The sequence below is a fragment of the Bombina bombina genome, chromosome 4 (genome assembly GCF_027579735.1).
Source record: "Bombina bombina isolate aBomBom1 chromosome 4, aBomBom1.pri, whole genome shotgun sequence".
NCBI classification, from domain to species: domain Eukaryota; kingdom Metazoa; phylum Chordata; class Amphibia; order Anura; family Bombinatoridae; genus Bombina; species Bombina bombina.
This window is the reverse complement of record NC_069502.1, coordinates 4,909,361-4,937,171: the sequence shown is the minus strand read 5'-3', so window position 1 is coordinate 4,937,171 and position 27,811 is coordinate 4,909,361. Positions and strand designations below refer to the sequence as shown.

The 27,811-nt window shown below is 37.1% G+C and overlaps 1 protein-coding gene across 1 annotated transcript in view; it reads left to right on the top strand.

The window, feature by feature from the left end:
* Positions 1–27,811, top strand: part of LOC128655833 (vomeronasal type-2 receptor 26-like) — a 55,049-nt gene that overhangs the window by 6,569 nt on the left and 20,669 nt on the right. The window contains exon 5 of the mRNA XM_053709392.1: positions 126–249. Coding sequence (XP_053565367.1) covers positions 126–249 — 124 coding nt within the window. The remainder of the gene's footprint in view (positions 1–125; positions 250–27,811) is intronic.

The following is a 27,811-nucleotide window of genomic DNA, read 5'->3' as shown; positions in this document are numbered from 1 at the left end:
GGTTAATAAATCTCTTTAATTCCCCAAAAAACCTCCATCCTTATGAAAAACGGCTTTACTAATTTTTAAACCTGTGATAACCCATTTCTGAGGTAAAAATAATTCCCCCCTTTTCCTCTGTACAGATTCCTCGCTCCACGTGCAGTGATACCTGTCAGCCGGGCTATAGAAAATCTACTCGTCAGGGTGAGCCCAGCTGTTGCTATGACTGTGTTCCGTGTTCTGAAGGCGAGATCACTAATGCAACAGGTGAGATAACAACGCACTTAGTGTTACATCCGTACGCTGAACTCATACAGATATTTAATGCAGTTTGCCTGTCCTGACTGCATGTTACATAGCCATAGCTTATTCACATCTTACCCTTATTAGACACAGCAAAGAGGAGAAGATATGCATGCTGACGTGGCTTCTCAAGAGATCACTAAACAGCGAAGCCCTGCAAAGACAGATCTATCTATTTATTTATCTATTCATCTATCTATTTATTTATCCTCCCATGTGTGTCTCAGGCTCTATCTGTCTATCTTTCCATTAGTTTTACTGCCTAACTACCTATTACATATTCACTCTAGAGGAGCCATTGTTTAAGTAAAAACTAATATTAGATCAATTGTTTGTATGTTTTTTTTTAATTAGTAAGATGACATTATTGACACAGAAAGCCATGTAATACAAAAGTCAAAAAGATAATGTTGATACAACCGGTGGTAAGTGATACACAGATCACTTTAAAAGAAAATAAAAAAAAATATGTGTGAAGCATTGAGAAAACCTCTCATAAGTCTATGGTAAAAGTTCCTCTCACGTATTATTTAATTTTAATACAAACATTTTGACAAGTGATACAATCTGTAAAAAAAAAAAAAAGAAAAAACATTTTGTACATTGCTGAGAAAGTACCTGGTTTCATACAATTGACCGCATTCACCTCTAAGAAAGACCAGAAGCATAGTTTCTGACTGCAAACATGGCATAAGTAGACGTTTCCAAGGTTTTTATGAACTATTTCCATTTCTTTAAAAAAAAGACAATGGGGCCTATTTAACAAGGTGCAGACGGACATGATCCGATATTGCGGATCATGTCCGCCGCACATCGATAAATGCAGACAACGTACGCTGTCGGCATTTATCATTGCACCAGCAGTTCTGGTGAACTGCTGGTGCAATGCCGCCCGTTGCAGATTCCCGGCCAATCGGCGCGTTCTGTCTGCCTCCTCAGAGCAGGTGTATAGGTTATGGAGTATTTTTTTAAATACACATAGAAGCCAATAAGATAATTAAGGTTAACATAGGGTGATATTTAACATTTGCTTTATCCCACTTAGAAAACAAAACCTGGGAAATGTCTAGTTGGAAATGAAAAATAAAAAGTTTAGCTATCCAACTTTCCACTTTCCACTAGTATTGCCTTATCTCTGGACATTCCCAAAATTAATGTAGAAGTGAAGGGTCAATCTGACTAAATGTAATGCATTTGTTTTCACAATGACTCTTCCATTTAGAAAGACGACGTGGAGTCAAATAATCTCTATGTAGAATACAAGTTGGTGTTTATCTTAACCTCACTGAAAGTGTAGTATGCCTCACCCTGTCCAAGCTAATATTAGTCTATCCACAGTGATATTTGTTTGCAATAAGGAGTACCAACCCTACAAGTTCGTTAGCTGCTTATCTATGTTATGCAATAACAAATAAAAACCTGACAACAATTCTTCCATTTTAAAAACTACAAATTACTTTGAAGAAGAGAGTGAGTGCCAAAACTCAGAGTAAATCTTCGCTAAATCAGAGATTTAGTGGTGTAGTTCCAAACACATAGCAAATGCTTGTGAGGAATATCACATTTCTGTTGAAGTTCTCTGAAGGACTTAACTATGTTTAATAGTGGATCTAGGATGGACCCCCCCCCCCCCCGATTTAACAATACTCTAAATGGTAAACAATCACCCTCTGCTGGAAAGTTGAAATTCCTATGGATTGTGATATAATCTTCTAACTGTCCTAAAGCAGATGCTTATATATGTTATAAGGACCAAGCCATCAGCACAACTCTATATAGAATGTTTGATCTGATTGTTGCTGTGAGCCTTTCATACGGCTAGATTTAGAGTTTTGTCGTATCTAACGCTGGATTTTTTCTGGTCGCACCTTTAAAATAACTCTGGTGTTGAGAGTCCACAGAATGGCTGCGTTAGGCTCCAAAAAAGGAGCATAGAGCATATTTAACGCAACTTCAACTCTCGATACCAGAGTTGCTTACGGACGCGGCCAGCCTCAAAAACGTGCTCGTGCACGATTCCCCCATAGGAAACAATGGGGCTGTTTGAGCTGAAAAAAAACCTAACACCTGCAAAAAAGCCGCGTTCAGCTCCTAACGCAGCCCCATTGTTTGCTATGGGGAAACACTTCCTACGTCTGCACCTAACACTCTAACATGTACCCCGAATCTAAACACCCTTAACCTTACACTTATTAACCCCTATTCTGCCGCCCCCGCTATCGCTGACCCCTGTATATTATTTTTAACCCCTAATCTGCCGCTCCGTAAACCGCCGCTCCTTACATTATCCCTATGTACCCCTAATCTGCTGCCCCTAACACTGCCGACCCCTATATTATATTTATTAACCCCTAATCTGCCCTCCACAACGTCGCCTCCACCTGCCTACACTTATTAACCCCTAATCTGCCGAGCGGACCGCACCGCTATTATTATAAAGTTATTAACCCCTAATCCGCCTCACTAACCCTATAATAAATAGTATTAACCCCTAATCTGCCCTAACATCGCCGACACCTAACTTCAAACATTAACCCCTAATCTGCCGACTGGAGCTCACCGCTATTCTAATAAATGTATTAACCCCTAAAGCTAAATCTAACCCTAACACTAACACCCCCCTAAGTTAAATATAATTTACATCTAACGAAATTAATTAACTCTTATTAAATAAATTATTCCTATTTAAAGCTAAATACTTACCTGTAAAATAAATCCTAATATAGCTACAATATAAATTATATTTATATTATAGCTATTTTAGGATTAATATTTATTTTGCAGGTAACTTTGTATTTATTTTAACCAGGTACAATAGCTAAAATAGTTAAAATAATTACAAAATTACCTGTAAAATAAATCCTAACCTAAGTTACAATTAAACCTAACACTACACTATCAATAAATTAATTAAATAAAATACCTACAATTACCTACAATTAAACCTAACACTACACTACCAATACATTAATTAAATACAATATCTACAAATAAATACAATGAAATAAACTAACTAAAGTACAAAAAATAAAAAAGAACTAAGTTACAACAAATAAAAAAATATTTACAAACATCAGAAAAATATTACAACAATTTTAAACTAATTACACCTACTCTAAGCCCCCTAATAAAATAACAAAGACCCCCAAAATAAAAAAATGCCCTACCCTATTCTAAATTAAAAAAGTTCAAAGCTCTTTTACCTTACCAGCCCTGAACAGGGCCCTTTGTGGGGCATGCCCCAAAGAATTCAGCTCTTTTTCCTGTAAAAAAAAACATACAATCCCCCCCCCAACATTACAACCCACCACCCACATACCCCTAATCTAACCCAAACCCCCCTTAAATAAACCTAACACTAAGCCCCTGAAGATCTTCCTACCTTATCTTCACCATACCAGGTTCACCGATCGATCCAGATGAGCTCCTCCGATGTCCTGATCCAAGCCCAAGCGGGGGGCTGAAGAGGTCCATGATCGGGCTGAAGTCATCATCCAAGCGGGAGCTGAAGAGGTCCATGATCCGGCTGAAGTCTTCATCCAAGTGGGAGCTGAAGAGGTCCATGATCCGGCTGAAGTCTTCTATCAACGGCATCTTCAATCTTCTTTCTTCGGGAGCCATCATCTTCTATCCGACGCGGAACATCCTCTTCTCCCGACGCCTACTCGCTGAATGACAGTTCCTTTAAATGACGTCATCCAAGATGGCGTCCCTGGAATTCCGATTGGCTGATTGGCTCTTCTGGATCGATCGGTGAACCTGGTATGGTGAAGATAAGGTAGGAAGATCTTCAGGGGCTTAGTGTTAGGTGTATTTAAGGGGGGTTTGGGTTAGATTAGGGGTATGTGGGTGGTGGGTTGTAATGTTGGGGGGGTATTGTATGTGTTTTTTTACAGGAAAAAGAGCTGAATTCTAGTTTTTAGTTTGTCAGTAAGTGTAGTACATAGTTTAGAAATATTTAGTTCATATAGGTAATGAGGGAGGATGAGGATGAGGACTAAGTTGTATTCCTAAATACTTCAGATTTCCTGAGACTTCCTTAGAAGATTAAGATGCCTTAACATTTGATTTCAAAATATTCTCCAAAGGCTATCAGTTGTGGAACAAAAAGTGGCAATGAGACCCAACACAGAGAATACTCTGCCAACATTGTGTACTTACAGAGACAAAACAAGGCCCTCCATCAGAAACTGGGTGACCTGGAAAACAGGTCCAGGCAAAACAATATCAGGGTGGTTGGCCTTCCAGAATCTTTCCTCAACTCAACCTTAGAGTTTGCCGAAAAAAACACAGACCAACATCCCCTGTTTTGCAGAAAGTGCCCAAAAGATAGGAGTCTTGCAGCAGAAATCTGAACAACCATCTTCACCTAGACAGATTATGATCAAATACCTTAACTTTAAGGATAAGGCTGCGTTTTGAAAAACCTATAAACAAGTCCCAGAACTTGCTTATTATGGGACGAAGATCTACCTGTTCCAAAACTATTCAGCAAAGGTAGCAAAGAGGCACAGATAATTCTTCCCATACTGCAAAGACATATATTAAAAAGGAGAAATAGAAGTGACACTTCTATACCAGCTCACCTAAAGATCCAGACAAAAAAGGTCTGAAACGTTTTGACTCTACCAAACAACTTCAAGCTTTCTTGGAGATAAAGAACCACCCAAACAACTCACAGTGAGCGGAGGATCTAATTGAAGAAGCGGAGAAGTGAATGCAGAAGGATTTAACATAATTTCTTTTTTTTTTCTGATCTATGCCAGAAATGGTGAAATACCTAATACCATGGACTGAAGATTTTTCACAAAACCATTGTAAATAGGAAACAATGGAAGCTTTATACCCTTTTAAAAGTGTGTGTGTGTGTGTGTGTGTGTGTGGGGGGGGGGGGTTGGGATACCTTGCACAGTTGACCAATTGAAAAGCACTATTTGTTGTACTTTTGTACCAATTTTGATTCCTCTGTTCACATTGGGCTAGATTACAAGTTGTGCGCTAAACCAGGTGCATAAATAACGCAAAAAAAAAGAGAGGTATCACACTCTCCATAGCGCTGCCATTACAAGTTACTGAAAAACCTTCTTTTGTTGTGCGGTATGGTACATTAAGCTCAATACCACACAAAACCTAAGGCCTGACTTGACGTGCTCATGCACATTTTCCCCATAAACATCAATGGAGAGAAAGTGTTAGAAAAAAACTAACACTTGTGATCGTGGAATGGCAATCGTCGTATTGCAATCCCCATTGATTTATATGGGGAAAAGAAAGTTATGTAAACCCTAACACCCTAACTTAAACACCTAATCTAAATACCCTTAATCCGCCGCCCCCCAACATTGACAACACTAAATAAAGTGATTAACCCCTAAACTGCCGCCCCCAGCATCGCTAACACCTAAATAAACCCTAAACTGTTGCCCCCCCCACATTGCTACTACTATAATAAACTTATTAACCCCTAAACAGCAGCCCCACACATTGCTACTACTATAATAAACCTATTAACCCCTAAAACACTGCCCCCCACATTGCTACTACTATAATAAACCTTTTAACCCCTAAACCTCCATCCCCCACAACACAATAAACCTAATTTAATTATTAACCCCTTAACCACCAACATCATACAACTTCTCTCTGCTGTGATCTCTGTCAAAATAGTGAGATTGCACTATTTCTGCATGCCCCACGAGTGGGGCACTGCAGAAATAGAGTTGCAGAGTTGTCAATGCAGAGAAGGCCACTCTGTGACCCTCTCTGCATCGGCTAATGATGGTGGCATTAATTGATGGGTGGGAGCAGTAGCAGGGAGGTGGATAGATGGCCCATCACTACAGGGACTTCCTGTTCCTGCCCCTTTAATGTGGGAGGGAGATGGAGGGAAATTATTTTTTTAAAAAGGATTGGACAGGGGGGAGGATTTTGAGCGGGGCAGCTACACTACAGAAAATGATTTATGGAAAAAAAACACACATGTATTTTGGCAAAATGGGTACTGGCAGACAGCTGTCAGTACCCAAGATGGTGGAAGATAGGTAGAGGGGGGAGGATTAGAGAGCTGTATGGGGAATCAAGAAGGCTGAAGCTGAGGGGGGATCCATCACTGCAAAATAGATATAAAAAATACATTTAAAAAATTGCCATTTATTTCAGTACTGGCAGACTTGCTGCCAGTACTTAAGATGGCGGTGACAATTGTGGGGGAGGCACAATATATGTTTGAGGGTGGTGAGGGAGGGATCGGGGGGTGGGATGTGACTGTCAGATGGGAGGCTGATCTCTACACTAAAGCTAAAGTTAACCCTAGAAGCTCACTACAAGCTACCTACTTTACCCCTTCACTGCTTGGCATAATACAAGTGTTGTGCACAGCGGCATTTAGCAGCCTCCTAATTACCAAAAAGCAATGCCAAGCCATATATGCCTGCTATTTGTGAACAAGGGGATCACAGAGAAGCATTTACAACCATTTGTGCCATAATTGCTCTAACTGTTTGTAAATAATTTCAGTGAGAAACCTAAAATTGTGAAAAAATTAACAATTTTTTTTTTATTTTATCTCATTTGGAGATGAAATGGTGGCATGAAATATACCAAAATGGGCCTAGATCAATACTTTGGTTTGTCTACTAAACTAAAGCTGAAATTAACCATACAAGCTCCCTAAATAACCCCTTCACTGCTGGGCATAATACACGTGTGGTGCCCAGCAACATTTAGTTGCCTTCTAATTACCAAAAAGCTACGCCAAAGACATATATGTCTGCTATTTCTGAACAAAGGAGATTCCAGAGAAGCACTTACAACCATTTGTGCCATAATTGCACAAGCTGTTTGTAAATCATTTCAGTAAGAAACCTAAAGTTTGTGAAAAAGTGAACAGTTTTTTTATTTAATCGCATTTGGTAGTGAAATGGTGACATAAAATATACCAAAATGGGCCTAGATCAATACTTTTGGTTGTCTACTAAAAATATATATATACATGTGAAGGTTTATTCAGGGATTCCTGACAGAAATCAGTGTTCCAATGTAACTATCGCTAATCTTGAAAAAAAAAAATGGTTTGGAAATAGCAAAGTGCTGTTGTACTTATTGCCCTCTAACTTGCAAAAAAAGCAAAGAGCATGTCAATCAGGACAAAATTGACAGTAAATTAGTAAGTGGAAAATTACAGCTAAACACAAACACAGCAGAAATGTAAAAATAGCCCTGGTCCTTAAGGGAAGGAAATTGAAAAATGGCCAGGTCCTTAAGGGGTTAAACTGCCAGCCCCCACAACACAAATAACTAATCTAATCACTAAACCCCCTAACCTAACTCCCCCTAAATTAACCCAAATTACATAAAATAAAAAATACTAAGTTAAAATTGAAATAAAAAATCATAACATTACTTAAAAAACAAACTAAGATTAAATTAAAATAAATAAATCTAAAATTACAAAAAATAAAAAAGTCTAAAATTACAGAAAAAATAAACCAAATTATCAAAAATAAAAATACATCTATAAAAATAAAAATAAAAATAAAAACACTCCCTAATCTAACACTAAGCTACCAATAGCCCTTAAAAGGGCCTTTTGCAGGGCATTGCACTGAACAATCCGCTCTTCTACCAAAATAAATTACCCCCTTGCATTCATATTGGCTGAAAAATTCAAATCAGCCAATAGGATGAGAGCTTCTGAAATCCTATTGGCTGTTCAAATCAGCCAATAAGATTTCAGTAATTCTCCCCCTAATGGCTGATTTGAAAATTTTAACCAATAGGAATGCAAATTACCCGTATGAAGAGGATCCTTCACGCTGGATGGCTCCACAGCTGGCATTCTTGCTCTGCGGCCACCTCCGCTCCATACCGCCTTTGCCCTGGATGAAGATAGAAGAGGTGCTGGATGAAGATGCCCTTCTCTGCCGGACTTCAGGAATGGTGATTACCTATTTGGGGGTTAGACTTAGGCTTTGTTTTATTTTTTGGGGTGTTTTTTTTAGATTAGGGATTTTTTATTTTAATGGGCTGCAAAAGAGCTGATTGCCCTTTTAAGGGCAATGCCCATACAAATGCCCCCATTTTGTGGGTGCTTTTTTATTTTTTATAGGGGTATTGGATTAAGTTTAATTTTTTATTTTTTATAATTTGTTTTTTGTTAATGTAATTTTAGACTTTTTATTTTTTGTAATTTTAGATTTATTTATTTTAATTTAATCTTATTTTTTTAAGTAATGTTAGGATTTTTTTTTATTTTAATTTTAGGATTTTTTTATTTTATGTAATTGGGGTTAAATTAGGGGGTGTTAGGTTAGGGGGCTTAGTGATTAAATTAGTTATTTGCATTGTGGGGGGATGGCGGTTTAGGGGTTTATAATTTTAGGGGTTAATTGGTTAATTATAGTAGTAGCAATATGAGGGCCCAGTGGTTTATGGGTTAATAGGTTTATTATAGTAGTAGCGATATGGGGGGCTTACAGTTTAGGGGTTAATAATATTATTTAGTTGTTAGCTACGTGGGGGGGCAGTTTAGGGGATAATAGATTTATTTAGTGTTGGGTATGTGGGGGTGGCGGCAAATTAGTAGTTAATACGTTTAATAAAGTTTTGCAATGCTGGGGATGGTGGTTTAGGGGTTAACAGTGTAGTTTATGGGTGTTAGTGTACTTTGCAACAGTTTAGTTATGAGTTTTGTGAAACATTTTTGTTTTGCAAAATCCATAACTACTGGTCTCAGACCGCAGAATGGATCGTTGCGGTATAGACTATAACGCTAGTGTAATAGCCTGAACGAACAACTTGTAATACGGCGCAATGAAAATCCTGCATTCAAAGTAATTTTTTAATTGCAGAATGGAGAGTTGTGTAAAGGATAAAATGCTAGCGTTATAGCCGTACCTCCGCAACTTGTAATATGGGAGACCTGCATATTCCGTGTGCATTGGCCAATATTTCAGCGGTATAGGTGTACCGCACCATACCACAACACTTGTAATCTTGCCCATTGTAATATTTTGTCTTTCTCTACCACAGAATTGAGTTGTTTACTAACACTTGACTTGTTCTCTGGTTCTCTAAAGGAAGTCCCCAGGGTGCCAAACTGTAAGTAAATTCAACTTCCTACACAAATCACCCAGCATGAGGAGTTGCAACAGCTCTTACGACCCTAGACCCATTCCAGCCAACAAACCCAATATCTAACTAATAAATACACACTCAAATATGGGGACATGGATTATATCCTGGAATTTAGGGGGAAAACACATCACCCATAAAGAGAAAAACAATACTAAGATACCTGAATTCTAAGAAAGCAGATATAGCCTTTCTGGAGGAAACACACTTAAAACCTAGCAAACACCAAAAACTAAAACAGGGGTGGGTGGGGGAGGTGATATATACCCAGTATGATTGCTGGAGGGCCAGATGTGTTGCCTTTCTTTTTAGAAAAAAACAAAATTACAAAATAACACAGATCATTTTGGACCCAGAAGAAAGATATATACTTCTTATGTTAAATGTAGCATCAAGGGAGCGCTCAGACTCTCACTGTGTGTGGCCCATTACTGTGTTGCGTGCTTCACGTAGGCGGCACACCCCCTCTTTGACGTCACGATGACGTGCCTCGAAGTAAACAGCTGTGCCGGTGCTAAGAGTAAAGCGATCCACCACCGCTTAGTAAACAAATAGAAAAGCAACGTCCCAAGCACCCGGCAGCTGTATTTCAGCAAACGTTGAAAAAAGGACAAGACTCAGGCTTTCTTTGTTTGTGCTCGTATATTTCAATCAAAGATATGGCATAAGTGCAGGTAACAGACAGGCAACAGCTTGTGGGTCAGTCAAACGCGTTTCATATAGGTAATATCAACTTCATCAGTGACCATGCCTGATTTCCCATAATGCCTGTTAATTTAAAGGAGTTAGAAAAACACACCCTTCCTTATTCTACCAATGAAATCTATTTAACACCATTATGGGCGTGCATATAGGGGATATGTAGTGAGAATGTGAACACAAAAGAAATAGAAAAATTAACTCCTACTTATCCAAGAACTCAATATATTATATATACACTATACTCCTAATTTTTATTAAAAGATAAATTGCTCAAAAATAATATTTCAAAGTATTGCAAAATTAGTGCTGGGTATTAAACACACCCAACAAAAATAAATATTTGATTAAATCAATTTTTAATGACTGATTAACTTCTAATGGGTGTCAACAAACAATTTGACATCCCATTCAGAATTTAAACCTGCTGGCATTCTGGTATCCAGCTGAAATATCCAGAATATTTCTCTTTTACTAAGAGTCATGGCTCTATTTCCACCTCTTGGATGTCTGGAAATCAGCTGGATACCTTGAAATGTCAGCAGGGAACTATCAGAGTTGTGTTCCTTTTTAAAATGCAGAGAGATTGGCGTAGTTGATTCAGGGTCCTTAATTGAACGTAAATGTTCTAAGACCCTGTCCTTTAAGGCCCTTGTCGTTTGGCCTACATATTGCTTGTAGCACCCCCTGCAGGTCAAAAGGTATATGACATAACATGAATTGCATGTTATGTGTTCCTGTATCTTAAATTCTTTATTATTAAAAGAAGATACAAAATCAGTGCCAAGTGTGGCATGGGAGCACGATTTACATCTCCTACTGCAGGGGGTGCTACAAGCAATATGTAGGCCAAACGACAAGGGCCTTAAAGGACAGGGTCTTAGAACATTTACGTTCAATTAAGGACCCTGAATCAACTACGCCAATCTCTCTGCATTTTAAAAAGGAACACAACTCTTATAGTTCCCTGCTGACATTTCAAGGTATCCAGCTGATTTCCAGACATCCAAGAGGTGGAAATAGAGCCATGACTCTTAGTAAAAGAGAAATATTCTGGATATTTCAGCTGGATACCAGAATGCCAGCAGGTTTAAATTCTGAATGGGATGTCAAATTGTTTGTTGACACCCATTAGAAATTAATCAGTCATTAAAAATTGATTTAATCAAATATTTATTTTTGTTGGGTGTGTTTAATACCCAGCACTAATTTTGCAATACTTTGAAATATTATTTTTGAGCAATTCATCTTTTAATAAAAATTAGGAGTATAGTGTATATATAATATCTTGAGTTCTTGGATAAGTAGGAGTTAATTTTTCTATTTCTTTTGTGTTCACATTCTCACTACATATCCCCTATATGCACGCCCATAATGGTGTTAAATAGATTTAATTGGTAGAATAAGGAAGGGTGTGTTTTTCTAACTCCTTTAAATTAACAGGCATTATGGGAAATCAGGCATGGTCACTGATGAAGTTGATATTACCTATATGAAACGCTTTTGACTGACCCACAAGCTGTTGCCTGTCTGTTACCTGCACTTATGCCATATCTTTGATTGAAATATACGAGCACAAACAAAGAAAGCCTGAATCTTGTCCTTTTTTCAACGTTTGCTGAAATACAGCTGCCGGGTGCTTGGGACGTTGCTTTTTCTATTTGTTTACTAAGCGGTGGTGGATCGCTTTACTCTTAGCACCGGCACAGCTGTTTACTTCGAGACACGTCATCGTGACGTCAAAGAGGGGGTGTGCCGCCTACGTGAAGCACGCAACACAGTAATCGGCCACACACAGTGAGAGTCTGAGCGCTCCCTTGATGCTACATTTGATTTCTTTTCCACCGGAACGGGTAAGCAGCACGGATTTTCAGTTGTCTTACATTCAAGACTGTATATATGATGTGGCTGGGTTTATACTGTTTTTGGAATAAGTTGTAGGCTCCCCTGGAACACTTACTGGGCAAGTACTCTTGGAATTGTGTTGGTACCAAGTGATATTAGGCAATAGAGGTAATTTGACATGGCAGCAGGGGGATATGTTTTTCAGCAGTTAGCTGAGGATGTTAGCGACACAGAGGATTTATTCAACAATGATACAATAGAGCAAGAAGCGAATTCAGATTTGGACACTTTATTTTTTAAAATGGATGCATTGTTAAAGAGAGATACAAGCATCGAAATGGATATAAAAAGCTTCCAAATGTATAAAAAGGCTCAACGTATTCCTAGAGGTTTACGTATAAGGAAATTTCCCTCTTTCCAAGTTACAGATCAAACATTCATTGATAAATGGAACACAATATTATCAGAATGCTCTTTAGCATTAATTGACTTGCTCATTGAATATAAAAAGCAAATTCGTCATGAGTTGAGCATTGAAAAAGTTAAATTACAATCATTTATGCGTCCGTTATGTGATGATCCTGTATTTAATAAATATGATCAGAAGTTACAGAAAGTTATAACAGAATTTAAAAATGGTTTATGGCATTTCAAAAAACAGAATATTTTACGTGACAAGCAAGATTATGAGATGAATAAGGTATATAAATGGACCTTATCCGATACCAGGAGGAGGTATAAAAGATCTAAACAAGATAAAAGAGTAAGGTTTGCAGAAACCGATACAAAATATGACTATGACTCCTAAGATTTGGAAGCTAGTAATGGCAATAATACCACCTCTAGTGGAATATCCCCTTTTGCGCTAAGCACACAAGATGATGTCATTGCTACAACTTCATCATCACAGTCAAAAAATGAGAGAGGCCCACAGAAGTCAGCGGTAAGAAGAAAAAAAATACGCAGAGGGGGACGTGGAAGATCAGGAAAGGCAAGCTCAACATCAAGAGACTTTAACACCAAAACCTAAGCGATATCCACAGAGAAGGAGGGCCATTCCAATTCAGAAATATGCTTAAAAGCTATTGATATGACTAATGTTATTAATTTATCATCTCATGATTTAACACATACTCAGTTAGAGGTACTTTCTCTTGGTCTTGGGTTTTCTCCCACTTCACATTTTAATTTATTTGACACAGTAGTTGATCTCAATAGATTTGTGAGATCAATAGTTCTCAAGAAACATTTCTTGGGAGCTATCTCAGAAAGCCCAGAGGTGGTAAGGGGAGAAGAAACAAAACCAATAAGACTTGAACTTGATTTTGCAGATGAATGTGCTTTATTAGATCTTGTTGCACTGGATAAAGAAAATAAAGATCTACATGTAAGTAATGCCAAGGAGGCATATGAAATCACCAGATTAAAGAAAAAATCTAAATTCTACCCAGTTAAGGCAAGATCTAGCGCCATAGAGGTATTTAAAAAGTCAGTTGAGAATTCTCTAAAGAAACTGAATCTGGATAAATCATTAAAAAACCATAAGAGAGATAATCTGTCCAAAGAGCAATACTTGTCAATCAAAAAATTAGCAGATGGGGGCGGAGCCAACTAGCTAGCAGAGCAGACGTGTGAGACCATAGCTCCTGAAATATTTAAACATAATTAAGCTAAAACTAATGATATTCCACACAAAATTGCCTCAAATCACCCTTGAAACTGATAGCCCAGCTTGGTGCAGTGTATTTGTCCGCAGTGGGTGAAAACAAGGAAAATTTGGAGACTTTAGTAACATCTTAGTAATGGGCCCTCAGGCCGAGACCGCCGGAGCTGGTGAAATACTTGCCGCAATCGGACCCACATTGCTGGAAGATTAATGATATTAGCCTGAGGTCATAAAGGCTAAGGGGTCATTTACAACTAGAAATGGATAATTAATTCTCTATTGAGGTGTAGTTAACCCTGCATAATATTACGAAGCATTGCTGTCTGTACTGGTGAGAACTACCCACTACTCAGAATGTCGGATGTTAAGAGCACATTACTAGCTTTATTCGAGAGCTACGAGTCTGCAATACTGGCCAGGTTTGATAACCTTTTACTGAAAATGCAGCTTGTTGGAAGTCGGAGCTCGGCTACTACAGAAATGGCGGCGGGGGAGGTGGCCTCTGTCAGTCACCAAACAACCGCGCCATACTCTTCCGGCCAGGCATCGCAATTAAGTCAAGATATGACTACCATGGGAGCAAGTAGAACCGACTATCTGCAGTCTCCTACCCAGCCGGACGCAGCAGTGGGAACCGGTTCTATCGAGCTTATCCTTCCGGTCAAAACAGCCAAAGGGTTAACTTCAGATTGCCCCACACGTATTGGGATCAAAGATGAGCCAAACAATAGTGGATTCCCACTTAGGAAAGAAAATCCAGCTATATATAGGGCTAAAAAATAGTTCAAAAGTCGGAACGACTAATAAAAGCAATAATAAAACAAGCGTGATGACAAATAGGTAAAAATATAACCAAAAAGTTTATTTAAACCTAATACACTACGCGTTTCCCGGTCACAACAACCGTTTCATCAGGTGTAAAAAGCTAACAGTCATCACACTATTTGTAACAAATCTCGGCGTTCCAAAAATTCCATTGCGCATGCCCATTGAAGCCATGAACCAATGAGATGAAAATCTGAGCCGGTACAATTTCGGATAGGTCATACATTGGGGGTGTGTGATACCAGCCCCACCACGAGTGTTACCTGTCACTCAAATGACGTCACTATAGAGCACGGCAAGTATCTAATAGCTAAAATACGCCGGCATGATGCTCACTAATATAACTACGCTAATATGGTCACACAGGGAGAGACCACAAAATTAAGATTCCCTCATGTGATCCCGAAAGTGGCCTAAATGTATCTTTTATTTTAGAAATAAATTAAATAATAAAATAAAATGTAACATCCTTCTAATTCTTAAATAATATATATATTAAATATTGTATATACAGTCAGTGGGGAGTAAATAAATATAAAAAATATAAAATAGTATCTTAATATTCTTCTTTACGACAATCAAAAATATATATAAAAAAAAAAAAAAAGTAACTGTTATTACATATAGCCCTGAGGAGTATTCCTGGCCTAATGTTAAAAACTCGATGTAAAATACATCAAGGCTAAAAAATAATAAGGTAACACCCCATAGTGGAGGTGGATCACCTGTATAACAAAAAAATGTAAAAATGTAATAATTGTGTATTACCACTAAAATAAGACGATACTATATGATTTTACCATGCCAGCTCAGGGATCATCTGATCAGTCATGACTTGATACACAAATGAATTTATATTCTAGAGTCTAGACATATATATATATTACACATATAAAATCACATAAAAATAAAAGTGGATTACTACTCTGACGTTTAAACCCATAAATGATACACATTGAAAGTCTCAGATAAAATCACATAGACACCAATGCCAAATGTGACAGATAGGTGTATAGAGTTACATAAATACATAAATATAAACATAATAATAAATCCCAAAAGAGACAAAGAGGAGTTAATCATGTTCACTTAATTGAAAGCTGCCATGTCAATGTTTTCATTTAGACCATGGGGCTTCAAAGTTTTTAATTTCCATATCCAATAAGTCTCTCTTTGTCGCAAGTGAATAAACCTATTTCTACCCCATTTGGGAGCAACATGTTCTATAGGAAGAATACTATATATATCACTTTCTCCCAGATGGCATTGTCCCTTGTGACGAGGAACACTATGATTCATCAATTCTTTCTTCACATTTCTCATGTGTTCCCCCCATCTTTTTTTGATGGGTCTTGAGGTTCTCCCTACATACTGAACCCCACATTTGCATTGTAGCAAATATACCACAAATGTTGAATCACACGTGAAATGTGACGAAACACTAAAAATTTCATTGGTAACAAATGACTTAAATTCAGTAACCTGCCCCATCGTATAGCTACACAACCCACAGTTATTTTTCCCACATTTAAAAAAACCTATCTTAGTTGTTAAAAAAGAATTAGTATTAACTTTGTTTACCACCCTATTTGTGCGTTTTTTCATTAAGATCTTACTCGGTGCCAACCTATTTTTAAGGGTCTGAGCTCTTCTAAAGGTGCAGATAGGAGTATCTTCCAATATTTGTTTTAAAACTGGATAATTTTTTAAAATAAACCAATACTTCTGTAAAATATTCTTAATTAGATGATGATTATTATTATACCTAGTAATAAATCGGGGATGATTATTGATTTTGGACTTAAATAGTAACCTTTCCTCTTCCGAGTTAAATGTTTTTTCATATTTGTCCTTTTTCTTAGAATTAAACAAATCAGATCTTACTTTATTTCTAGCCTTTTGGTAGCCTAATTCTATGAGTTTCGATGGATAATCTCTTGCAAGGAACCTCTCTTTTAATATTTGTGATTGCTCATCAAAAACAGATATCTCTGTACAATTTCTGCGTATTCTGCAGAATTGATTGAATGGAATATTTTCTTTCCATGGTTTGTAATGGTTACTTTTAAAATTCAAATAACTATTTGTATCTACAGTTTTGAAAAAAGTCTTGGTTGAAACAGACCCTTTTGAATCCCAATATAATATAAGATCCAAAAATTCAATTTGTTCCTTTGAGATGTTCGAGGTAAATGTCAAACCCATATTGTTGGCATTCAAAAATTCCACAAATTCCTTTGCCTCAGACTCTGTTCCATCCCATATAAAGAGCAAATCATCAATAAAGCGGCCATAGAAGACCAGGTTCGCCCTTGCTGGGGAATTATATATAAACTCCTCTTCAAAAGCCCCCATAAACAAGTTCGCAAAGCTTGGGGCGAACCTGGTCCCCATGGCCGTGCCCTTTATTTGTAGAAAAAACTGCTCCTGAAACACAAAATAATTGTGCTTTAACACAAAAGAAATAGCATCCAACAGGAAAATTTTCTGTTGTTCAGGTAAATAAATGTCTCTAGATAGAAATTTGTCAATAGAGCTGATCCCTAAATCATGCGCTATATTTGAATAAAGTGCCGACACATCACATGTCATCCAAACTAAGTTTTTCATATCTAAATTGTTTAGTTTAGATAGTTTATTTATTAAGTCTGGTGTGTCTTTTATATACGATGGTAAACACTTTACTTCTTTTTTTAGAAACGAGTCTATGTACTCGGATAGATTACACGTGAGATTCCCGATCCCCGATATAATCGGGCGACCGGGAGGATTATTTTTACATTTATGGATTTTAGGGAGATGGTAATAGTATGCAAGACTGGGGGTACCTGGGTTTAAGAATTCTTTTTCTTTCTTAGTAAGGATCCCTTTATAGAACCCATCATCTATAAGTTTAACCAAACCAATCATATATTTTTTGGTAGGGTTAAAAGATAATCTTTTGTAGTACTCCGGATTGAATAAGATCCGGTTAGCTTCACCAACATAATCACCCCAGTCTTGCAATACTATTCCACCTCCCTTGTCGGCCTGTCTAATCACTAGAGACTGATCTTTTGCTAACTTTGATAGGGCTTTTACTTCATAAATGTTCAAATTTGAGGCCTTACTCTTACTACTATTTTGATTGTTCAGAGAGCTGAAATCTTCTAAAACTAAATCTTGAAAGAGTTGAATATTATGATTAGTGATGGGTGGATTAAAACTAGATTTCAACATTAGATTGGAATGAACAAAATCATCGAACAGAGAATCACATAGATCTTCTGGTTCATAGTAGATGATATCTGTAGTGGGTCTTTCAGTCATGTCATTGGTAACTATTGGTAAACGTTTATCTTGTTTCAATTTTTTGTCACAGAAGTATCGTTGTAACGATAACTTCCTGACAAATTTATTTAAATCGACAAATAATTCAAAGATATTGTGTTCATTCGAAGGACAAAAAGACAGCCCTCTATTCAGAACACATATCTCTTCATTTGTCAAAACATGGCTGGAAAGATTAAATATACCCTCTTTCATTCTTTTAAGTTTCTCCTTTTTGGCAGATTTTGCTCTCCCTCTGCTGCCACGTTGGCGTATGTTCTTTTTCTTGGTGGCGGAGTATAGAAACCTTCCTTTGCATGATTTGTTTCCATTTGTTTTAATCTGATAGGTATTTGTCTTTGATGTTGTCTGTAAAAATCTTGTTTTTTGTCTATTTGAAAAACCTGTGGTCTTTCTGCTCTATGTTCAGATTCTGTATTACAATATGTCGAACTAGAAGGTTTAAAATGGTGACCCTTGTTATGAAAATAACTCGTGTTACCATTGTTGTGGGAGTGACTCGTGTTACCATAATCCCTGTCTTGTTCTCTTCTATACCAATCATTATCCTCTTTTCTATAGTCTCTAAAATTATTCCTCTCTTTATGTTTTTCTTGGGGATAGAAACTTTCTCTATTTCTCCAAGTGGAGTTATATTGTCTAGGAGAATTAAGTCCCCTATTGAAATCCCTGTTGGTATTAAAATTATTATTATTATGGTACACATGTTCTCCATTATTAAAACTTAAATTCTTTCTTTTATCCTTTGGTTTCTTGTATTCTACTTTGATCCAATCCTCTTTTTTAGAAGAATTTTTTATATTGGGGTTCTCTTCTAAATCTATACCTTCTTCCATAGCGGTTTCAGAAGGAATTTTATTTGTATAAATGCATCCTTCTGAATAGTCTTTTTCGTCTCTGGCTAATTTCTTAGATTTAATCTTAATTAGTTTCTTCTGATATTTATCTGTTCTTTCTAAAATCTCTTTATTCTTACTTTCATACTCAGAGTGTTGTTCATATTTAAGAAGAGCTGCTTGGAGTTCTTCTATTAAAGATTCAGTATTATTCAACAACATTTCTCTATGTTCAATCAATAAATCTATTAATTTGAAGGAACACTCAGATAGTAGATTTTGCCATTTTGATGTTAATTCAGCATCATTAGTGAATGAACATAGTTTAGATAATCTAAGACCTCTGGGTATATGCCCCTTCAGTTTGTATTTTTTTAAAGTGTCAATATCCCACCAGTGTCTGTGTTCTTGTTTAAGTGCATCCTCTAATTTAATAAATAGTTGTGTCATAGATAGACTGCTATTGTCAGTGGATGTGGATATCTCAATAAAATTATCACACGTGCTAAGAGTCAAACGACTCTGATTACGGATTTCCTTACTTTGCATTTTGCAAAAATAATAATAATATAGTTTATAAAGTTAAACGAAAGTCGCTCTTCACCAAAGCCTACTAGTGAAAAACAAAATGTGATATGATATAGTGAAGGCGCCTATAAATAGTGCACTCTAATACAGTGCATACAAAAAATATATAAAAAATATAAATCTCCGTGTCCTAAATATACTCTTCAACAAAGGACAAGTAATGTGCGTGAATAAAATTTCACAACAATGCTGGATATATGATGCAAAAACTAGTGTCAAGTGTATATAATTATACAAAAGTGAAAGATTATGAATATTAGAGTGTAACAAAATGAAAATGTGAACGCAATATATCGTAATATACAGTGCCAAAAATATATATAAAGTGTAATGTGTCCTTCTAATGGTGACCACAATTACAATGTAGCTCCAGCAGCAAATATTGAGATCCTAAAACCAAATATCTATCAATGCACGTGAAATAGTGAGCATACAATAGTAGCAAATGATATTAAAGACACACAATGGTGAAATATTGCGATACAGGATACATACAGTAATCAAATACCCGGGTACTGTAGTATATACGAATAGTCCTTAAACATAGTTCAAATGATGCAGATTTTTCTCCGGGTGTCCACTCATAGCGGATATGCGGCAGCTGATACTCCTTCCAAGGCTGATGGCACCAGCGACAAACTACAGATGAAAGGGAGACAAAAGGAGGCGCCACAATAGTGTGAAATCGTAGGTAAAGGGACCCCCACAAAACGATACAGGATCACTTACTGGATATAAAGCACTTGAGAAGTGCCACAGGTGCAGGCTGAACTATTCAAAGCTGTCCAGCGAGCTTATCCTTCCGGTCAAAACAGCCAAAGGGTTAACTTCAGATTGCCCCACACGTATTGGGATCAAAGATGAGCCAAACAATAGTGGATTCCCACTTAGGAAAGAAAATCCAGCTATATATAGGGCTAAAAAATAGTTCAAAAGTCGGAACGACTAATAAAAGCAATAATAAAACAAGCGTGATGACAAATAGGTAAAAATATAACCAAAAAGTTTATTTAAACCTAATACACTACGCGTTTCCCGGTCACAACAACCGTTTCATCAGGTGTAAAAAGCTAACAGTCATCACACTATTTGTAACAAATCTCGGCGTTCCAAAAATTCCATTGCGCATGCCCATTGAAGCCATGAACCAATGAGATGAAAATCTGAGCCGGTACAATTTCGGATAGGTCATACATTGGGGGTGTGTGATACCAGCCCCCACCACGAGTGTTACCTGTCACTCAAATGACGTCACTATAGAGCACGGCAAGTATCTAATAGCTAAAATACGCCGGCATGATGCTCACTAATATAACTACGCTAATATGGTCACACAGGGAGAGACCACAAAATTAAGATTCCCTCATGTGATCCCGAAAGTGGCCTAAATGTATCTTTTATTTTAGAAATAAATTAAATAATAAAATAAAATGTAACATCCTTCTAATTCTTAAATAATATATATATTAAATATTGTATATACAGTCAGTGGGGAGTAAATAAATATAAAAAATATAAAATAGTATCTTAATATTCTTCTTTACGACAATCAAAAATATATAAAAAAAAAAAAAAAAAGTAACTGTTATTACATATAGCCCTGAGGAGTATTCCTGGCCTAATGTTAAAAACTCGATGTAGAATACATCAAGGCTAAAAAATAATAAGGTAACACCCCATAGTGGAGGTGGATCACCTGTATAACAAAAAAATGTAAAAATGTAATAATTGTGTATTACCACTAAAATAAGACGATAATATATGATTTTACCATGCCAGCTCAGGGATCATCTGATCAGTCATGACTTGATACACAAATGAATTTAACCCAGGTACCCCCAGTCTTGCATACTATTACCATCTCCCTAAAATCCATAAATGTAAAAATAATCCTCCCGGTCGCCCGATTATATCGGGGATCGGGAATCTCACGTGTAATCTATCCGAGTACATAGACTCGTTTCTAAAAAAAGAAGTAAAGTGTTTACCATCGTACATAAAAGACACACCAGACTTAATAAATAAACTATCTAAACTAAACAATTTAGATATGAAAAACTTAGTTTGGATGACATGTGATGTGTCGGCACTTTATTCAAATATAGCGCATGATTTAGGGATCAGCTCTATTGACAAATTTCTATCTAGAGACATTTATTTACCTGAACAACAGAAAATTTTCCTGTTGGATGCTATTTCTTTTGTGTTAAAGCACAATTATTTTGTGTTTCAGGAGCAGTTTTTTCTACAAATAAAGGGCACGGCCATGGGGACCAGGTTCGCCCCAAGCTTTGCGAACTTGTTTATGGGGGCTTTTGAAGAGGAGTTTATATATAATTCCCCAGCAAGGGCGAACCTGGTCTTCTATGGCCGCTTTATTGATGATTTGCTCTTTATATGGGATGGAACAGAGTCTGAGGCAAAGGAATTTGTGGAATTTTTGAATGCCAACAATATGGGTTTGACATTTACCTCGAACATCTCAAAGGAACAAATTGAATTTTTGGATCTTATATTATATTGGGATTCAAAAGGGTCTGTTTCAACCAAGACTTTTTTCAAAACTGTAGATACAAATAGTTATTTGAATTTTAAAAGTAACCATTACAAACCATGGAAAGAAAATATTCCATTCAATCAATTCTGCAGAATACGCAGAAATTGTACAGAGATATCTGTTTTTGATGAGCAATCACAAATATTAAAAGAGAGGTTCCTTGCAAGAGATTATCCATCGAAACTCATAGAATTAGGCTACCAAAAGGCTAGAAATAAAGTAAGATCTGATTTGTTTAATTCTAAGAAAAAGGACAAATATGAAAAAACATTTAACTCGGAAGAGGAAAGGTTACTATTTAAGTCCAAAATCAATAATCATCCCCGATTTATTACTAGGTATAATAATAATCATCATCTAATTAAGAATATTTTACAGAAGTATTGGTTTATTTTAAAAAATGATCCAGTTTTAAAACAAATATTGGAAGATACTCCTATCTGCACCTTTAGAAGAGCTCAGACCCTTAAAAATAGGTTGGCACCGAGTAAGATCTTAATGAAAAAACGCACAAATAGGGTGGTAAACAAAGTTAATACTAATTCTTTTTTAACAACTAAGATAGGTTTTTTTAAATGTGGGAAAAATAACTGTGGGTTGTGTAGCTATACGATGGGGCAGGTTACTGAATTTAAGTCATTTGTTACCAATGAAATTTTTAGTGTTTCGTCACATTTCACGTGTGATTCAACATTTGTGGTATATTTGCTACAATGCAAATGTGGGGTTCAGTATGTAGGGAGAACCTCAAGACCCATCAAAAAAAGATGGGGGGAACACATGAGAAATGTGAAGAAAGAATTGATGAATCATAGTGTTCCTCGTCACAAGGGACAATGCCATCTGGGAGAAAGTGATATATATAGTATTCTTCCTATAGAACATGTTGCTCCCAAATGGGGTAGAAATAGGTTTATTCACTTGCGACAAAGAGAGACTTATTGGATATGGAAATTAAAAACTTTGAAGCCCCATGGTCTAAATGAAAACATTGACATGGCAGCTTTCAATTAAGTGAACATGATTAACTCCTCTTTGTCTCTTTTGGGATTTATTATTATGTTTATATTTATGTATTTATGTAACTCTATACACCTATCTGTCACATTTGGCATTGGTGTCTATGTGATTTTATCTGAGACTTTCAATGTGTATCATTTATGGGTTTAAACGTCAGAGTAGTAATCCACTTTTATTTTTATGTGATTTTATATGTGTAATATATATATATGTCTAGACTCTAGAATATAAATTCATTTGTGTATCAAGTCATGACTGATCAGATGATCCCTGAGCTGGCATGGTAAAATCATATAGTATCGTCTTATTTTAGTGGTAATACACAATTATTACATTTTTACATTTTTTTGTTATACAGGTGATCCACCTCCACTATGGGGTGTTACCTTATTATTTTTTAGCCTTGATGTATTTTACATCGAGTTTTTAACATTAGGCCAGGAATACTCCTCAGGGCTATATGTAATAACAGTTACTTTTTTTTTTTTTTTTTATATATTTTTGATTGTCGTAAAGAAGAATATTAAGATACTATTTTATATTTTTTATATTTATTTACTCCCCACTGACTGTATATACAATATTTAATATATATATTATTTAAGAATTAGAAGGATGTTACATTTTATTTTATTATTTAATTTATTTCTAAAATAAAAGATACATTTAGGCCACTTTCGGGATCACATGAGGGAATCTTAATTTTGTGGTCTCTCCCTGTGTGACCATATTAGCGTAGTTATATTAGTGAGCATCATGCCGGCGTATTTTAGCTATTAGATACTTGCCGTGCTCTATAGTGACGTCATTTGAGTGACAGGTAACACTTGTGGTGGGGGCTGGTATCACACACCCCCAATGTATGACCTATCCGAAATTGTACCGGCTCAGATTTTCATCTCATTGGTTCATGGCTTCAATGGGCATGCGCAATGGAATTTTTGGAACGCCGAGATTTGTTACAAATAGTGTGATGACTGTTAGCTTTTTACACCTGATGAAACGGTTGTTGTGACCGGGAAACGCGTAGTGTATTAGGTTTAAATAAACTTTTTGGTTATATTTTTACCTATTTGTCATCACGCTTGTTTTATTATTGCTTTTATTAGTCGTTCCGACTTTTGAACTATTTTTTAGCCCTATATATAGCTGGATTTTCTTTCCTAAGTGGGAATCCACTATTGTTTGGCTCATCTTTGATCCCAATACGTGTGGGGCAATCTGAAGTTAACCCTTTGGCTGTTTTGACCGGAAGGATAAGCTCGCTGGACAGCTTTGAATAGTTCAGCCTGCACCTGTGGCACTTCTCAAGTGCTTTATATCCAGTAAGTGATCCTGTATCGTTTTGTGGGGGTCCCTTTACCTACGATTTCACACTATTGTGGCGCCTCCTTTTGTCTCCCTTTCATCTGTAGTTTGTCGCTGGTGCCATCAGCCTTGGAAGGAGTATCAGCTGCCGCATATCCGCTATGAGTGGACACCCGGAGAAAAATCTGCATCATTTGAACTATGTTTAAGGACTATTCGTATATACTACAGTACCCGGGTATTTGATTACTGTATGTATCCTGTATCGCAATATTTCACCATTGTGTGTCTTTAATATCATTTGCTACTATTGTATGCTCACTATTTCACGTGCATTGATAGATATTTGGTTTTAGGATCTCAATATTTGCTGCTGGAGCTACATTGTAATTGTGGTCACCATTAGAAGGACACATTACACTTTATATATATTTTTGGCACTGTATATTACGATATATTGCGTTCACATTTTCATTTTGTTACACTCTAATATTCATAATCTTTCACTTTTGTATAATTATATACACTTGACACTAGTTTTTGCATCATATATCCAGCATTGTTGTGAAATTTTATTCACGCACATTACTTGTCCTTTGTTGAAGAGTATATTTAGGACACGGAGATTTATATTTTTTATATATTTTTTGTATGCACTGTATTAGAGTGCACTATTTATAGGCGCCTTCACTATATCATATCACAACCGGTTCTATACCTGCAGTGGCGTAACTTGTGGAGCCTGGAGATGGCTTTCAAGACTGACAACTTCCTTTCTGCTCATTCCCCCTAGAGAACGGGGGCATCAATCACACGCTGACCTACGCGGAGACTCTCCTTCATCTGGCCCCGATTGTTGGAGGTGAGGTTCAGGCTGTCTTTCTGTTTGCAGGCTCTCAGGATAGAGACGATGCTGCTCACCCATTTCGGGCCCTGAATAAGCTCTTACATATGAGATCAGCAGCAACGGGACTTGCCTCAGCTGGATGTAGAGGACCTGGTGGTTCAACCTCCTCACTAGCCTGCAGGAAAGGTGTGGGCTGAGGAGAAGTTATTAAAAACGGATCTGAATCTCAGGACATTAAGATGTTGTCTGATGATTTTAAATCCTGTAATTACTTGAGCACAATCACTGCACACTGTATACTATGTTTATGAAGCCCTTGGGCTGATTTAGCAATATAGCTATTAGACTAAGTAACATGAATACGATAAAATCTGGATCACAGTAGCCAAATTTATGAGATTAAGGGTTAGTCTAGGATCCTAGTCACATCCCCAGCTCTGGATCGCCTAGCCGTTTGATCTTCACCTATAAACGATGTTTGTGGGCCTTTGCATTACTAAACCTTGGTATGGTGTAGGCCTACCTATATGACCTCGTAAAGTGGTACCCTGAGAGCTGAAGAGAGTGATGCTTTTATAGCACATAATTAACAATATTGAGCTAACCTAGTTAATTTTGATATGTGCTCAGGTTACCATCAAATTTAATATCCTTAGGGCCCTATAAGAGGACTGGTTGGGATCCCTTCTACATATATGCCCTGTAGAAAAACAATCCCCTCATCTCTATTGCGGCCCCCTCCTGAGATTATGCACTGATGAGAGGGAAAGTAGTTGCATCTGAATATGACTTAAGAACCATTGTTTGCTTATTGAGTGGGACTTTGTTACCATGTTAGGCTTCGCACCCTTCCCGCCCTCCCTCTTCCCCCTCTCGGCCCTTCCCTTCCCACTCCTTCCTGCTTTTCCCCCCTGCCTCCCCCCCCCTTCCTTCTCTCCCTTCCCACCCTTTTCCCACTCACCCCCCCTTCCTCCCTTTCCCCCCCTCCCTTCCCACCCTTCCCTTCCTTCCTATCCTCCTTCCCTTTCATCCCCTCTTTCCCCTTTTCGCCCCCTTTCCCTTCTTCCCTCTTTCCCCCTTTCCCTTTCTTCCTCCTCCCTCTTTTCCCTTCCTCGTCCCCTCCTTCCTCTCCCCTCTCCCACCCCCTCCTTCCCTTCCCCTCCCCAACCTTCTCTTCCCACTTCCTCCCCCCCCCTTATCTCCCCTTTTCTTCTCCACCCCTTTTAACTGTGTGGGAAGGGATAAATACCTTATCCTCCGCACCCCTTTTTGGCAGAGTTCGGTAGACTCTGCCCTGTCCGCAGAGTCCTTACCGTATCCTGACCCTATATTAGTGTGACTAAGGGCTCTCCGGATGTTTACAATAAATAGATTTGTTAGGATTGTTTTATGTGTCTAATGTCTACAGACTGTTTGCTATCATAATCTTAATATTGATGCTAGCTTGTTTATAAGTTTGACAAATGTGTTAGAACTGCTGATATGATGATCAAGGTTTGAAGATTTAGAGCGATTATTATATGCGATTCCCATGTATTTTCTCCAGCTAGATTACTCATCTCCCTGAGCTCACAACCTTAGATACATAGTCTTCCTCATCTTGCATTAACTGTTCTAGGGTGAATAGCTACATTTATTTCCCTACTAATATACAGAGTTATGTGAGAAGCAGTCACTAAAGTTTTTTCTGACACAAAGTGGAGAATTTGTGTATTTAATAATGGTCAATGTTTGTGTCTAACCATGTTTGAAGTAGTAGCAGAAGCCCATATCAATACAACACCTCTACCAGTTTACCGAGTTAGCTATATTACATTAACTAAGAGTAACTTATGTACACGCTTCTACACTTTGATATTATTTACAGATTCCCAACTTTACCGCTATTTCATACACATTGACACTAGACTCTTTGATTTTAGCTTTGTTTTTGGGTCCTCAGTGACTGGCTAAGGTTTTTGGCCCCTGAAGTGGGCCTGTCTGCTTAGAGGGCATTACGATCCAACAAACTCAAAAAATGAGGTAACCAGAATATTATACCCTGTTGGCCTGATGCGTGTTGATGTTTCCACATGATGTATTGTATTTGCTTGGTATGTGTTTATCCCAACATGATATGTACAAATTGTATCTTTTCCGATATGACTGTATTGTAAAAGCTATTTTTACCTCAATAAAAATACATTAAAAAAAAAAATAAAAAAAAATAAATAAAAAAATTAGCAGATAACAAAGAGGTGATTATTCGTAATTCTGACAAAGGTGGTAAAGTGGTTGTTTTGAATCGAAATGATTATGTTAAAGAAGCTTATAAACAACTTTTGGATGAATAAGTGTATGAGAAGTTGAAGTTTAACCCAGTACATTTTTACAAATCAGAACTAAAAAACATTTTAAATGAGGCACTACATGAAGGTTTGATAACTGAGTCAAACTTTGATTTTCTATTCACTGAACATCCTATAACAGCCATCTTTCACTATTTACCTAAGATCCACAAGGACAGGTACAACCCACCCGGTAGACCCATTGTGGCTGGCATAGGCTCTTTAAATGAGCCATTATCTGAATTGATTGATGGTTATTTGCAACCAATGGTCTTAAATCTGATGAGCTATATAAAGGACACCACTGATGTTGTCACACGTATGGAACATATTGTATGGAAAGAAACATACATTCTTTTGACTATTGATGTGGTTTCATTATATACTTGCATCCCACATGATCAGGGTAAACAAGCCATTGAATTTTTTCTCAACACATACTCTCAGTATGATGAATCTCTGAAACGGTTTATAATCAACTCTGTGGACTATTTGTTGAAACATAACTTTTTTCTTTTTGAGGGTGGTTTCTATCTCCAGAGGCGT